Genomic DNA, 15,835 nt, shown 5'->3' with positions numbered 1-15,835 from the left:
GGAATCGGTGCAGTATTAAGCAACAAAAATGATAAACCCATATCTTTTGCCAGCAAGGGTTTAAATAGTGCTGAGAAAAATTATTCAACAATCGAAAAAGAACTGTTGGCCATAGTCTGGGCAATTCAACATTTTCGTGTTTATTTATATGGACGAAAATTTGAGTTGTATACCGATCATAAACCTTTAGTTTACCTTTTCACTTTAACGGATCCTTCGAGTCGGTTGACGAAATTTCGTCTGGCTCTCGAAGAATACAATTTTGAAGTCTTCTACAAGAAAGGTTGTGAAAACGCCGTGGCGGACGCGCTATCACGTATTTCAACAACCGAATTGAGAGACATGCACGAAAAACTCAGCAATGAGGCATTCGTAACAACCCGAATGCAGGCGAAGAAGAAAAATACTAATTCTACTAAAGAGGTGATCAATGGCCATGACGCTTCAAGTAGAAAAATAGTTCAACTGATAATAAAAACAAACAATTTTTCTGATAACGTTACATGGATTCCTGAAAGAGAAGAAATTATAATTAAACCAACAGATACCTTGGAATCGTTACGGCGAACAAGGGAGGAACTTGGTTCAATATGTAAAAAATATAGTGTCGAAGAATTATATATTCGAATTAACGATGATTGTGCGCACAAATTTTATGAAAATATTATGCAAAATGATTTAGCGGAAAGGGTACCCTCAATATTGAAAATTTCAGATAAAGTTAAAGTCATCACTGACGACACTACGAAAAAGTTAATCCTGAACGATTATCACATATTGCCTACTGCAGGTCATGCAGGTATTAAACGAATAATTAACACCATTAGGCAGAAATATTATTGGAAAGGCATTAACCAAGATGTAGCAAAATTTATAAAATCTTGTAAAAAATGCCAGAAATTTAAATCAATCAATGTTGCGAAACCACCAATGATCGTAACCACGACAGCTGAAAGTGCATTTGATAAAATTTATTTGGATTTAGTAGGTCCACTTATACCCTCTGATGGATATGAATATATATTGACAACGCAGTGCGAACTGACAAAGTTCATTACTGCAACACCTATTAAGAACAAAACAACAGAGACAGTAGCTGAAGCATTTGTAAAAAGCGTCATTCTGAAATATGGCGTACCAAATCGTATAGCATCTGACAGAGGAACTGAGTTTATGTCGGATTTGTTTTCCTCAGTAGCAAAACTCCTGAACATCGAAAAATTAAACAGTACCGCGTATCACCATCAAACGATAGGTGCATTGGAAAACAGTCATAAGTGTCTTGGGAATTTTCTGAGAATTCAATGCGACAATAAACTGTTTTCCTGGTCAAGTTGGATTCCTTATTATGAATTTGCCTACAATAATACTGTTCATTCAACCACTAACTATACACCTTTCTACCTTGTATTCGGAAAACATTCCAAGATGCCTTCCAATTTAGCAGAAGCAACTCCGGAACCAGTGTATAACATAGACGATTATAGCAAACAGATGAAAACAAAATTGCAAATTTGTCACAAAGAAGTACAGGATAGGTTAATTCAAGAAAAAACCAAGCGAACAGGTGAAATCAATAAAACTGCGAAGCAGAAAATGTATAGTAATGGAGATCTTGTATGGGTAAAAAACGAGACAGGAAAAAAGTTAGAGGCAAAATTTAACGGACCATACGAAATTTTGGAAGATTTAGAACCAAATGTGAAGATTTTAATTAAAGACAAAGAAGACATTGTACATAAAAGTAGGATTAAACCTTTCATAAGGCGTGTGGTGGATGAAGAATTAGAAGAAGAATAAGAAGAATTAATATACAATCCAATTTGGAATTTTTGAAGTTAAATGTTTGTGGAGTAATCAGTTCATACATACTTTGAGGAGGTGGTGTCGGCGATATGAGGTATCAATGACATATTGTTTTGAAACATCATGTTTACAAGCAGTTAATGATTTAAATTTCAATTTAGGTAAATATCATTAGGTATTCAACAAGTATCATAACGTATTCTTTATATATTTGATAAAGCATTAATATTTTTGAATTTTCAACTAATAGATAAAAATTTAAAATAAAATAAATAGGGCGTGTGGTGGATGCACCCCTAACTACGCCTATGCGATGAGGTGGATCGAATTACGACGACGGGTGTTATGCTTCGCGAGCATAAACATCCGTCGTTGGAGAGCGATAACCTACCACGTTGCATACGCAGCAAAAATTGTGCATCGCGACCACACTCGATAGAGTTAAGTTTTGAATTTGAAATATATTCTTGCTCGAGACCCCAACCAAGTAGGTTGAACATTTAATTATATCCGAGACCCCAGCAATAAGGCAAATCACATCATCGAAATAATTAAAATAATTACAGCGCTTGTACCAACTTACGATGGTAATGGTGAAAAATTAGCAAGTGTAGTTGGAGCGTTGAATGCTTGTAAATCACTAATTAATGAGGCAAACAAAGAAGTGGCTATTAATACTATATTATCAAGACTTGAAGGTAAAGCTAGATTAGCAATTGATAATCCCTGGCCACGATCACAGGGTTTGACGGTGCCAAAGTAGAAGGTGCACCATAATAATACCCGTCTGTGAAACATATCACCTTCCCAATACTTTGGCACACCTCCAACGGTTCATGATTTATCATGAAACGGCTGCATTCAGGCAGAGGATCTGTTAATATGTTTCGGCATATTATCAGGTCCTCTTCGAACCGAGGGACCGCCAGGGCTCATTAGTTACTTATAAACCAGTGCTGGTTGTTGATGTTTCAGTTCGTTTACACGAGCTGTAGCATCCTTTGTACTAATCAGCAATGGTGGTTAAGTTTCGAAGCCAACGTGTGATAAATCGTTTTATAATACAACATAAGAATGGGTGTTTGGTGGAACTGTGCGTTACACTCGTCGTTATTAAATTTAGTGATTGTGATGGTGCTAATAGTGATTTTATAATAAAATCTAAGGTGATGAAAATTTAAAAATGAAAGTGGAAGTGATTCTGATAGTTTTGTTAAAAATATAATAATAATGATGTGAACTCTACTAATTTAACAATGGCCATAATACATTGTGCATTTGTGCAATCATTTCTCTGAATATAAATTTTATTGTCTAGCTCTTCAAACGTGCATGATAAAAGTGTTAATAATGACAGCAAGTGCAGAAGAATGGATCGAAGTGATTTTTTTACGGTAAATTTCTTGATCATAGTGCTAAATCGTAGTTTGAATAGTAATGACTCTACAGCAACAATATAATGATACATTTAAATTGAATATCTTTTAATTACTTAGTAATGGTAACAGATGGTAAATGGTAATAACAATGAATTTATATGAAAATGGTGTGATGTGAAAAGTGATATAATGGAAAGTATATCAGAAGTGTATTACGAAAGTTGATGAGTGATATATGTTATATTGTCGAAAATAAAAGTGACGATAGTGAGTGATGAAATGAAATGGGGAATGAGGACCTTTTAATAAAACTATTTCGTTCTTCACTTTAACCACTCTAGTAGCATTTCAGGCCTTATCATAGTTTGATAGTAGTCTGAAATACTAGACTGCAAAACTACGGCAAGGGCTGATTGCTGCTAGCGTACACAGTGACCATTTGAGCAACATTGCTTAGGAACGTCTGTGTGATGAACGCAATAGAGGCTTATAAAAGCAAATGCTGGGAAGGAGCTTAGGGCAGATTAAGAGTGCCAGTACTACCCCTATCGCTACCAAAAAAAAAAAAAAAAAAGACTTGACTTGAAGGTAAAGCTAGATCAGCAATTGATAATATTCCCCAAAACGTGGAAGAAATCATACGAAAATTGAACGACAAGTGTAAAGGCACAACAACTCCCGAAACTGTTGTGGCTAAAATGAACGCCACAAAACAAATTGGCGAAATTACAAAATTTACTCAGGAAATCGAAAAGCTTACTACTGAGCTAGAACGAGCTTACATAAATGAGCAAGTTCCAGTTGATACGGCTTCAAGAATGGCAGTCAAAGCAGGAGTAAAGGCTCTCGTATCAAGTGTTCGAAACGACGAAACAAAGTTATTGTTGAAAGCCGGACAATTTACTTCCCTGGCATCAGCAATAGAAAAAATAAATGAATACGAACCACAAACATCCACCAAAATATTTCATATTCGTTCAACAGACCACAAATTCTCTAGATATGAGAATGGTCCGTCCAGAGGAAATGGACGTGGCAACTTCAATGGCCATACAAATTACAGGGGCCACAGACATTTCACAGGTCGAGGAAACTTCAGAGGGCAAAACAGATTCCAACGAGGCTTTTACCACAATCAATCCAGAGGCAATAACAGAAGTTATTACAATAACTTTCCAAGATTTTACTACAACTCAGTGAATCCACAAGCAGCGCAAGCTGGACAAGTACCATTTACGAATCAACAAAGTGTAGGGTGGCCATCTCCTGAAAACTCAAAATCAGGACATTTAAAAATTTTCACAACCGGAAACTTTGTAAAAAAAAGCATTTCAATAGGAGCATGTTGTGGCCAAATATGAGGTGGAGCTTTCAAAAACCCCACTGCCAAAGTGAATCAAAAGTGCCAAGAATAGGATCCGACCCTACCTGTGCAAGTTCTGGTTAAGCTCAAATACCAAATATGACTCATATTTCAAATTCCTAATAGCATTTTCAAAGATTTTTTAGCAATTTTTAATGTCGGGGACAGGTAATGTAAAATCACGAGACGCTTCTGTTTAACAGGTATGAGTATACGTACAAATTTAGATATCCCACGAAATCCTGCAGATTATTGCAGCAATTTACCGATGATTTAAAAAAAGGTTAATTGTCTGATCATGATTTCGCTAGGAAATAACTAAGAATGTCAAAAACAGCCAAGTATATTTCATAGAGTCTAATAAAAACTTAAATGAAATCCACCTAGAATCTTTTAGGAGATTATAAGACAAAATAATGCCAAGAATGCTAAAAATCTTTTTACGAATTTCATAAAAAAAATCTTCCGTTAAGTTTCCATAGAGATCTTGTAAGAGATCGCTTAAGATCTCGCCAGGAATTCATGAAGAGTTCTACAAAATATCACTCAAAGTTTTTGGGAGAAATCCGTCAAAGATTTTCTTTGGAAACCGACAGTTTTTTCTACACGATTCTCCGAAACATTCGTGAAGGATCTCTTCAGAAACTTTGATTAGACGTGGTATGTGGCACGTGATGTTAGATGGAGGAAATCCCTCTTTGTGATGCATCAAAATATTGAAACGAAGGTAGGAAATTCCGTTGTTGCTACTATCTGTGTTGAAAAAGCAGGAAAAATCTTAAAATATGAAAAATAAATCAGGACGCCTCAAAAGAAGCTCAAAATCAGGACATGTCCTGCTAAATCAGGACGGATGGTAACCCTAACAAAGTGAGTTGGGGTTTCATCAACCCACCCAATTCCAACAACAACAGCAACAATCAACCAATCAAATTCCAATTTCACAACTAGTATCTCGAAGGTAAACAAAATATTTGCAGTACATGCATCGTACAGTAATTTCGTAACGCTAAAACTAGCCGCATCAAAAACACACAGTACATTTTTAATTGACTCTGGCGCAGAAATATCTTTGATCAAACATATAAACATTAACTCTAACGAAATCAAACATATAAACATTAACTCTAACGAAACCAAAATAACAAATGTAGTATAGCAGGAATTGATTCGCATACTATCGGAACTCTAGGCACCATATCTATTTTTATACAATTGCCTATTGGAACTAAATTACCACAAAACTTTCAAGTACTACCAGAAGACATACCTATACCAACAGATGGAATTTTGGGTCGTGATTTTCTGGTCAAATTCAAATGTATTATTGATTATAACACATGGATTTTAACCGGAACTAATGACTCAGAACCATTCGAATTAATTATTGAGGATAATTTGAGAGGTGACCTTGTTTTACCTCCACGTTGTGAAGTTTATCGACAAATCAACACACAAAACATCAACGGTGAATCTTTAGTTACATCCCAAGAAATCAAGCCAGGAGTTTTCTGCGCTAATGCGATTATAAATACAGAAAATCCGATAATCAAATTTATAAATACAACAAATAAACCGATTGCAATTCAAAATACTATCCCAAATGGTCTGAAACCATTAAAGGATTAAGATATTTTCACATTTAATCAGAATGTGGACACAAAAAAATGAAAGAATTAATATACCCTTTGAGGAATTGAATTTAAACAAAACGATTACCGATACTCAAGTCAGAGATAAATTAGCTACACTATGTGCAAAATACAACGATATTTTTGCATTACAAACCGATACTTTGACACACAACAACTTTTCTAAACAGAAAATAAATCTAAACGACAAAAGTCCTGTTTATATTAAAAAACTACAGAAGTCCAGAAGTACACAAACAGGAAATAGACAATCAAGTTAAAAAACTATTGAATGACGGTATTATTCAGCACTCCATTTCACCTTATAATTCTCCACTCCTTCTAGTGCCGAAGAAGTCAACAAATTCTGATAAAAAATGGCGTTTAGTTGTCGATTTTAGACAACTGAACAAGAAAATTATTGCCGATAAATTTCCTCTTCCAAGGATAGACGAAATTCTTGATCAGCTGGGAAGAGCTAAGTATTTTACCACACTCGACTTAGCATCGGGATTTCATCAAATTGAACTGGAAAAAATATCAAAAAAATATACAGCATTTTCGACAACGTCTGGTCATTTTGAATTTTGTAGGTTACCATTTGGTCTAAACATTTCTCCTAACAGCTTCCAAAGGATGATGACTATAGCTTTGAGTGGTCTTCCGCCGGAATGCGCTTTCCTTTACATCGATGATATTATCGTTATTGGATGTTCGATAAATCATCACTTATCAAATTTGGAAACAGTTTTTAAAGCATTACGAAAATATAATTTGAAACTTAACCCTAATAAATGTCATTTTTTCTGTCCTGATGTCACATATCTCGGACACCATATCTCAGATCAAGGAATCCAGCCAGACAAATCAAAATATTCCACTATTTTAAACTATCCAGAACCGAAAAACGCAGACGACGTTAGAAGATTCGTTGCGTTCGCAAATTACTACCGACGATTTATACCCTATTTTTCAGATATTGCAGCACCATTAAATGCATTGCTAAAGAAAAATTCAAAATTAGAATGGAGTCCAGAATGCAAAAAATCATTCAAACAATTAAAACAAAAACTTTTATCACCTGTCATACTCAAATTCCCAGATTTCACAAAACAATTTATTCTTTACACGGACGCATCAAAAATTGCATGTGGCGCTGTCCTTACACAAAAGCACGGTGATATTGAAATGCCAATAGCCTATGCGAGTAAAACCTTTACTAAAGGTGAAAAAAATAAATCGACCATTGAACAGGAATTAACAGCCATTCATTGGGCGATTACCCATTATAGACCATATTTATGCGGTAGACGATTTATCGTGAAAACTGATCATCGTCCACTTGTATATTTGTTCTCGATGAAAAATCCATCTTCGAGATTAGCACAAATGAGACTAGAACTAGAAGAGTATACATTCAATATAGAATACGTGAAAGGCAAAGAAAATGTCAGCGCTGACGCTCTATCGCGTATTACTATTGATTCAGATGAACTCAAAACAATACCATGCCTCCCAATTCAAACAAGATCTATGACGAAAATACAAAAGAATAAAACGAATATTGATTCATCAGCAACTGAGATTGATCACCTCAGAGCTTATGATTCAGTAAATACCTTAGATGCATTTAAAGTACCTAAGATAACATTTGAATTGATAAACCAATATACAATCATACGAATTTTATCTAAAAACCTGAAAATGCTTATTTCACAAGTGAATTTAGCTTGTCAAAATGGTGGAACTGATTTAACATATTATCTGCAGATAATAAATGAAATGGCTCTAAAGTCAAATATCAAAACGCTAGCAATAAAAAAACAATGACAAATTATTCAGTTTTATACCACAAGAGGTATTTAAACAAGCATGCAACAGAATATTGAGTGACGTCACAATTATAATATATGAGCCGACTAAAATTATTACGGACGATGAAACAATTCAACGAATAATCTCTGAAAACCATAATACGCCTACGGGTGGTCATATTGGTATATGCAGATTACTTAATAAACTTAGATCCAAATACTACTGGAATAATATGAAAAGGACTATTACAGAATACGTAAAACAGTGCAACAAATGTATTCAAAATAAACATCGACCTAAAACCAATGAAATATTCATCGAAACAACAACCCCGAGTAAGTGTTTTGACATAATTGCTATAGACACTATCGGACCTATAACAAAATCAAACTTAGGAAACAGATACGCCTTGACCATTCAATGCGATCTGTCAAAATATATTATTGCCGTACCAATACCAGACAAACAAGCAGCGACATTGGCAAAAGCTTTAATGGAACATTGTATTCTTATATACGGATGCCCAATACAAATCAAATCTGATTTAGGCACCGAATATAAGAATGAAATATTCAGAACTATGTGTAAATTACTAAACATAGAACATAAATTCTCGACAGCCTATCATCCTCAAACCATAGAGCTTAGTGACATTTGAACACACGTAGACTAGCATACGCTCGTTATACACAGTTTGTTTTTGTTTTCCTCAAAGAAACTTGCACACGCTTTCCAGACTCATCAAAATTCATATGGAAATATTACCCAATTTGAAAAATTTATACCCGGTTTCTGGGTGTTTTTCGAGACTGAGTGCATATTGTTTTCCTCTAAGGTTCACAACTACATCTACACAAGGGCACCCATACCATTGGGCGTGATAATCACTATAGGCAGTCTGGAAAGAAATCACCGCTGTCTTAATGAATATCTAAGGCATTTTATTAATGATCAGCAAGATGATTGGGACAATTGGTTGATCTACTATACCTTTACTTATAATAACACACCTCATTCGGAACATCTGTTCACACCTTTCGAACTAATTTTTGGGAAACAAGCCAGATTACCAACACACTTTTCAGAAACAGTTATCGTAGACCCAATTTACAATCATGAATCATATGTAACGGAATTAAAATACAAATTGCAATTGATTAACAACAAGGCGAGATTAATGTCTGAAAAAGCCAAACAAAATAGATCTCTTGTACAGTCAAAACAATCGAAACCAATACAAATTACAATAGGAGATAAAGTTTGGTTAAGAAATGAAAATAGAAGAAAATTAGACAAAGTTTAGTCAGGTCCGTTTGAAATTATCAGTGAAGATCATCCAAATGTCAGAATCAAAAATTTTACTAATGAAGAAACCCAAATAGTACATAAAAATAGACTAATAAAAGTATAAAAAAAGGGTGTCCTACGTTAGGCAGAAACACGAAAGGCGGAAACACATAAGGCGGAATTTCAAAAGGCAGAATTAACAAAAGGCGACTACACACAAAAGGCGGAATCACGAAAGGCAGAAACACGAAAGGCGGAATCTCGAAAGGCGGAATCACATAAGGCTAATTTAAATTAGGCGGACTTTTTGAACCAGCAGAGCAAACGGCCGGCCGTTTGCTCTGCTGGTTCAAAAAGTCCGCCTAAGTCAGTCCCATCTGTAAAAAGTAAGCACTGAGAAAATGGGCTGTGAAGTTTTCAAACTCGTTTTCCATACGGATATTCAAAAAATTCCAGGTTAGGAACATTTTCCAATCTTAATGAAACTTTCACAACTTGCTTTTCACTACGAAATCTTTCCGAGAAAAATATAATGATGACAAGTTACATTTTTGTATTCCACGGTGTGAAAGTCTGTAGTGGGACTGACATGTGATTACTTTTCATTATGGGACAATTTGACTTGCTGTTTTTTCCTATTTTTTCCGAACAAATCATATTATTTTATTAGCGCAGCTGAAAGAGCATTGGAAGAGATGTTGAAAACTGAACTCAACTCAATTTTGACGAAAATGCAGATGGGACTGACTTGCGATTCACGGCAGTATAACCACCATAACTGTTACACTTTTCCTAGGTCATTCCTTCTTCTTCCTTCTGGTGTTATGTCCCTACTGGGACAAAGCCTGCTTCTCAGATTAGTGTTCTTATGAGCACTTCCACAGTTATTAACTGAGAGCTTTCTTTGCCGATTGACCATTTTTGCATGTGTATATCGTGTGGCAGGTACGAAGATACTCTATGCCCTGGAAATCGAGAAAATTTCATTTGCGAAAAGATCCTCGACCAGCGGGATTCGAACCCACGACCCTCAGCATGGTCATCTTGAATAGCTGCGCGTTTACCGCTACGGCTATCTGCCCCCCCTCCCCCCCGGTCATTCCTATCCACCTCGAACAAATTTGTAAAAAAAATGATCTAGTTGTCCGGATGGTAATGCTATGATAGGAATGATGTCACATGTTCACAAATCAAATTTGAGTTTCACAAGTAAAGTAGAGTAAAGAGTATGATTTAATAGTTTTGTATTCTGTGCAGCTCTCCAAAGCATTTCTGTTCCATGACTCGATGTTTCCATGAGCCAATGCGAACATTTGCGAGACAAAGTTTCAAATGAGTAATTGTTCTAGCTGTTACGTCTGTTTTTCTGTGCCATAACATTAAGGTGAAGATGAATCGAAGCAAAGCCTCAAATTTTCAAGAGCAGCTGAAAAACTCAGCTAGTGACCAATCGATTATGTTTTCAGCTCAAACGGATGTTTGGTTTTTCAGATTTGTGCTCCTGAAAATTCGAGGTTTGGCTTCGATTCATCTTCACCTTAACGCGAATATGAGCAGCTTGAATACCACTAGCAGCAATATTAGGTGAAAAAACAGTATATGTTTCAAACAAGAATCAATTTCAACTGGCTCTTTAGTTGCTCGTGGCGCCAAACATATTCAAGGTAAAAGTTCAGTTCAGAAGTTCAGAAGTTCAGAAAGAATAGCCGATGATTAAAAGAAGGAAAAATCCCTGATAATGTATTAGATATTTCTTTCCAAAGAATAGACTATGCCCATCATTCGGGCAAATGTTATTTTCGAGCAAGTGTCTTTCGGGCTAGTGACGTAGAATTACACGATATAAGAATGCGAAAATGACAACTTTGACAAAGAAAGCTCTGAGGTAATAACGGTGGAAGTGCTCATTTAACTCAAGCTGAGAAGCAGACTGTGTCTCAGTGGGGGCGTAGTGCCAAGAAGAAAAAGCAATAAAATTGGCTAGATTTCTCGAGAATTTAGCGCAAACCTAAGGCTGAAACAGTCGACAATAAATAAAAGAAACAGAAACAGGCGCCGGATATTTCACCTAACATCAACCTGGTGTGGGAAGATATTTCTTGGTTATAGTGGCTAATACCTACATATAAATTGAAAAACAAAAAAACACCTTTTTTCAAAAGTAATTCTAAGTCCGCTTAGAGATTTTGAAAACGTCGATATGAATAGGAACCTAAACAGCTCAATCTAATTATCGTTTGGAAGCTTAAGTAAGCATTTTAAAATCGTTTTTGAACAATTCCGCCTTTTTAGATTATGCCTTATGTTATTTTCCGCCTATTGTTACACGTCTAAGTTAGTCTGCCTTTTGAGTTTCCGCCTTTTGTGATTCCGCCTTTCGTGTTTCCGCCTTTCGTTAGGGTCCCGAAGATCATCCAAATGTCAGAATCAAAAATTTTACTAATGAAGAAACCCAAATAGTACATAAAAATAGACTAATAAAAGTATAAAAAAAATAATGTAAAACGTACTCTATGCATAAAATCAAAAAATAAATGTTTTTCAAAACTTGCACACATATTAGTGATGAACAATGTAACTGTAAACCTAGATAATAAATCCGAGCCTAATCTCTAAAAAAAATAATGAACAAGAAAAAATAAGTGAAAAAAGAGATAGGTCAAAAGTCTAACCTTTAGGTTAGACGTGAGAAATTCAGCATTAGCTATTAATTAGTAATACATTATTATTAGTAATATTATGAATTGATTAACTTGAATTTAAAAGAAAAGAGACAATTGGATGTACGAAATATTATACAAAATTAGCTACATTCCAATTCAATTCATTACGCTAATTTTTTCCAAAAAAGGGAAGGTGTTACGTGAATACCTATCACCCAACAATTCAAGTCATAAACAAATCAAAGTAAGTCATTAGCTCCAAACAAGAAACGTTGTAGATCAAGTTACACAAAACAGAATAGCAACCATATGCACCATAAGCTATACGCATCGAGGCTACTGCACTCGAGTCTTCCCCTATTCCTTTTTCCACCCATATGCAAATGACTTTACATTGCGCATATCGGGTTGGACCACCAAGGCACCCAAATTGCCGACCTTGCGAAGATGCACAAATTGTTCGTTTTGCAATCCAGTTGTCTCATTCTAACTCATATGCAATATAGTATAACCCAAATATTGTCAGACCTATATAAACTCAAATAATCGAAATACAAATCAATGTTTGACTAGCAATCAACTGTGTAAGATCAGTCTCTACTGGTGACTACTTTCGTAGCTCACCATAGTAGGGATACTGAACTAAAAGAAAAGTCCTTCTCCAAACGTGTCCGCGTTACAAACCTGCAACAAGTTGGTTGAGAACCTTTCCAACAATTCTGTGAAATTCTACTATTTTAATTAGGTATCAGTTAATAGACTCTAAATTTATGGATGTTTTAACATAGGCACCGTGTATAAGCTGATTTACAATTGCTATGGAGAACTATAATCAAAATATATTATTTAGTGATTTTTATAGATAGGGAGCCGGATCCTATTCTTGGCACTTTTGATTCACTTCGGCAGTGGGGTTTTTTGAAAGCTACAGAGCTCATATTTGGCCACAACATGCGTCGTACTGATGTGCTTCTTATTGCAAAGTTGCAGACAATTTGGTTAAGAAAAACCCCCCATGCCAAAGTGAACAGGGGACCGACACGGCTGTCATCCTGCATACATTTCGGCTCTTCCTCACATCGTTTTGGTACTTCGCGTTTTGGTACCTACTTTCTGGTCGGTTTGCCCTAACTTTGCTCCTGATTTTCGAGCATACGGCTCATACGCTGCTAGTGCTAGATTCTGGCAATTAAACATATCGCATTGAATCGTCGTATTTGACGACGCTTTTTATTAGTTCACCATTTTGTTTAATGTTTTACAGCATCATCCTACCCATAAAAACATATGTTTTATCCCTCCCAAAATAATCAAAACAAGAACACTGGACGCCATATTGAATTGATGTTGAGTTGGTAAATATTAGCTCATGCCACCCCCCTGAAAGTGAATCATGGAAGTGCCCAAGTGGTTCTGCACCCTATCTCCTAAAAATCCGGTCACGAAATGTGTATCTCCAAAAATTTCCCATTTTGGCGCCCCCTATAGCCTGGCGGCCTTAGCGAGTGCCAACCTGGCCAATAGCACGCTACGGCACTGGTTGCACCTTAAGCACCGCCAACAAATTTTCAATCGGAAGGATTTTGGCGCGCTCGAACTGACAAATCCTCTGTTGTGGTGAAACTTCTTCCGTCAACGTTATGTCGGACTTTTTTCGAAAACAGTCGAGATAAAAGCCGAGCCGGCAAAGCAATGACCGTTAGTTCGTTCAAAACTTCGCTTCGGAAGTCCAACCGGCGAACTCCAGATTGGTGCTGCGAAGTCAATACCTAGCTTAATACTTTAAAATAAGACGCATTAAAAAGCGATTTTATTACTCTTATTAGCAGCTTATTACGTTAGACTTTTCTTCTAACAACGTTGAACCGTCTGAGTTTTTATCACGGCATACAAATTAACAAGGCAGGCTCTTTACTGATGTAAACAGTCAAGTTTGCTTGTAAACATGTGACGTCACTCCTATCATACCATATACCTTCCGGACCACTAGATCATTTTTTTTCGCAAATTTGTTCGAGGTGGTTAGGAATGACGTCGTCAAGTAGCTGTCAGTTTGCGGAATATATAACCTTCTTAATATAGTAAACCGTGAATTTTTATAAATACATACCTTTAATTCGTCACCACCGTTTTCATTGAGTACCAAACGAGCAGGAGCATCTTGAATATGAACCAAATCGTCAATTTTGGTTTGAGTTCTGAAACGATAAAAGAAAATTATATTACATCGACAAATTGTTGTAGATCAAATCGTAGAAGAGAAGAATATCTGGGTAATCCGGAATTAGACTCCGGATATTTAACCCTAGTAACACACATGTTATAATTAAGGCATATCAACTGATATATGACCACATTTGGTCATATAATAGTTATTATGCATCAATTATAACATGTGTGCTACTTGGGAATGGTTTCACCCCAAATCGGTGCGTCACAAAAGTGTGGAGTGAGCACAAGGTGTGATAGCAGCTTAGGGTTACGTCGAATCCTGAAGGTGTTTTCGGTGCTAAAGTGCAAGGAATAAGTGCATCAAATACGTCAAGACGATCCGATGCAAACTTGCACTTTTTCTGCGCACTACGACTTGTGTGGTATTCCAATTTGGGGTGAAGTGCGCAATATATTTTTATTCCCTGTGTGCCCGCTTAACTGCCCATATGGACCACTGCATAACTGCATATGGACCAGCCCCATGGCAAGGGACGACTTCTAGCGTAGTCAACATCTCGATGTGTTTACCCATTTTCGGGTAAATTGAATCGAGAGTGCAATCATAGTGCGAAGTTTTGTTTGATGTTTATGATCCTTAGGGCCAATTTCTTCACCTTCGCTTAAGCCGTAAACCACGTTTACCCATATGGTCAAACTAGGTTTAATGCCTAAGCGGTGGTGAAGAAACCGCTTATTAATCTCACAAGCGTCGCAATAAAATAACTGATTGCTTGATTGGATCCTTGCAGGATGCCTTTAAATGTTTGCTCTCCTTCCAAAACCATCGAAATATTGGGTGATATGAATAAAAAACGTTGAACTTTACTACATGTAGCATCTACTCAAAAACAAAATCCACAAAGTTTACTACACTTTTGGTACGAATAAAAAACTTTTCGAACATGTATTGCGATTTTTTTTACCACTTAGACTTTGATGATCTGAATTTCGTCTTTCTCAGATTTCGCCTTCGATTTCGCTGCCCCTTTTCGATCACCGCCGCCCATGCAATTATCCTGATGTTCATGACAGTTCACTCCGGCCGGCTCAGTGTTTACCCAATGAGAATATATACCGAGGTGGGGAAATGACATTTAGTGTGCGTGACATCCGTGTACGGTGCAAAATGTTTCACCAATACAAGCGAGCGAGCTCCTATAAGAAGACATGTAAATTAGTGACGTAGTTATTTTTGTTTACGTTTTTTCTCTTTACTAATACACAGCCATTGCTTCTTCTTCCACACCTTAGTATATATTCTCATTGGTGTTTACCATTTTCTCTTTGTTCTCGACTCACCAGCTGGTCTGATTTACATAACAAAACCAGCTGGTCTTCCGATGTTTACAGTCATCGTCATTGTTCTAACCTCCAGCTGGTGTGTCGAAACCAGCTGGTAGTGTCAAAAATCAAGGATGAAAGGTAAATGGTGTTTGAAAATGTACCATCAGTACATTATTGGCAGCCAATGAGAATATATACTAAGGTATGGAAGAAGAAGCAATGGCTGTGTATTAGTAAAGAGAAAAAAACGTAAACAAAAATAACTACGTCACTAATTTACATGTCTTCTTATGGGAGCTCGCTCGCTTGTATTGGTGAAACATTTTGCACCGTACACGGATGTCACGCACACTAAATGTCATTTCCCCACCTCGGTATATATTCTCATTGATT

At 36.3% G+C, this 15,835-nt stretch overlaps 1 protein-coding gene across 7 annotated transcripts in view; it reads right to left on the bottom strand.

The window, feature by feature from the left end:
- LOC5575427 (syntaxin-16) overlaps nt 1-15,835 on the bottom strand; it is a 137,362-nt gene that overhangs the window by 91,375 nt on the left and 30,152 nt on the right. For all 7 annotated transcript variants that reach the window (XM_021851303.1, XM_021851310.1, XM_021851322.1 and 4 more), the window contains exon 3: nt 14,055-14,142. In XM_021851303.1, the coding sequence (XP_021706995.1) occupies nt 14,055-14,142 (88 nt within the window). The remainder of the gene's footprint in view (nt 1-14,054; nt 14,143-15,835) is intronic.

Source organism: Aedes aegypti, chromosome 1 (assembly GCF_002204515.2).
Source record: "Aedes aegypti strain LVP_AGWG chromosome 1, AaegL5.0 Primary Assembly, whole genome shotgun sequence".
NCBI lineage: Eukaryota > Metazoa > Arthropoda > Insecta > Diptera > Culicidae > Aedes > Aedes aegypti.
This window is presented reverse-complemented; position numbering and strand designations above follow the sequence as displayed.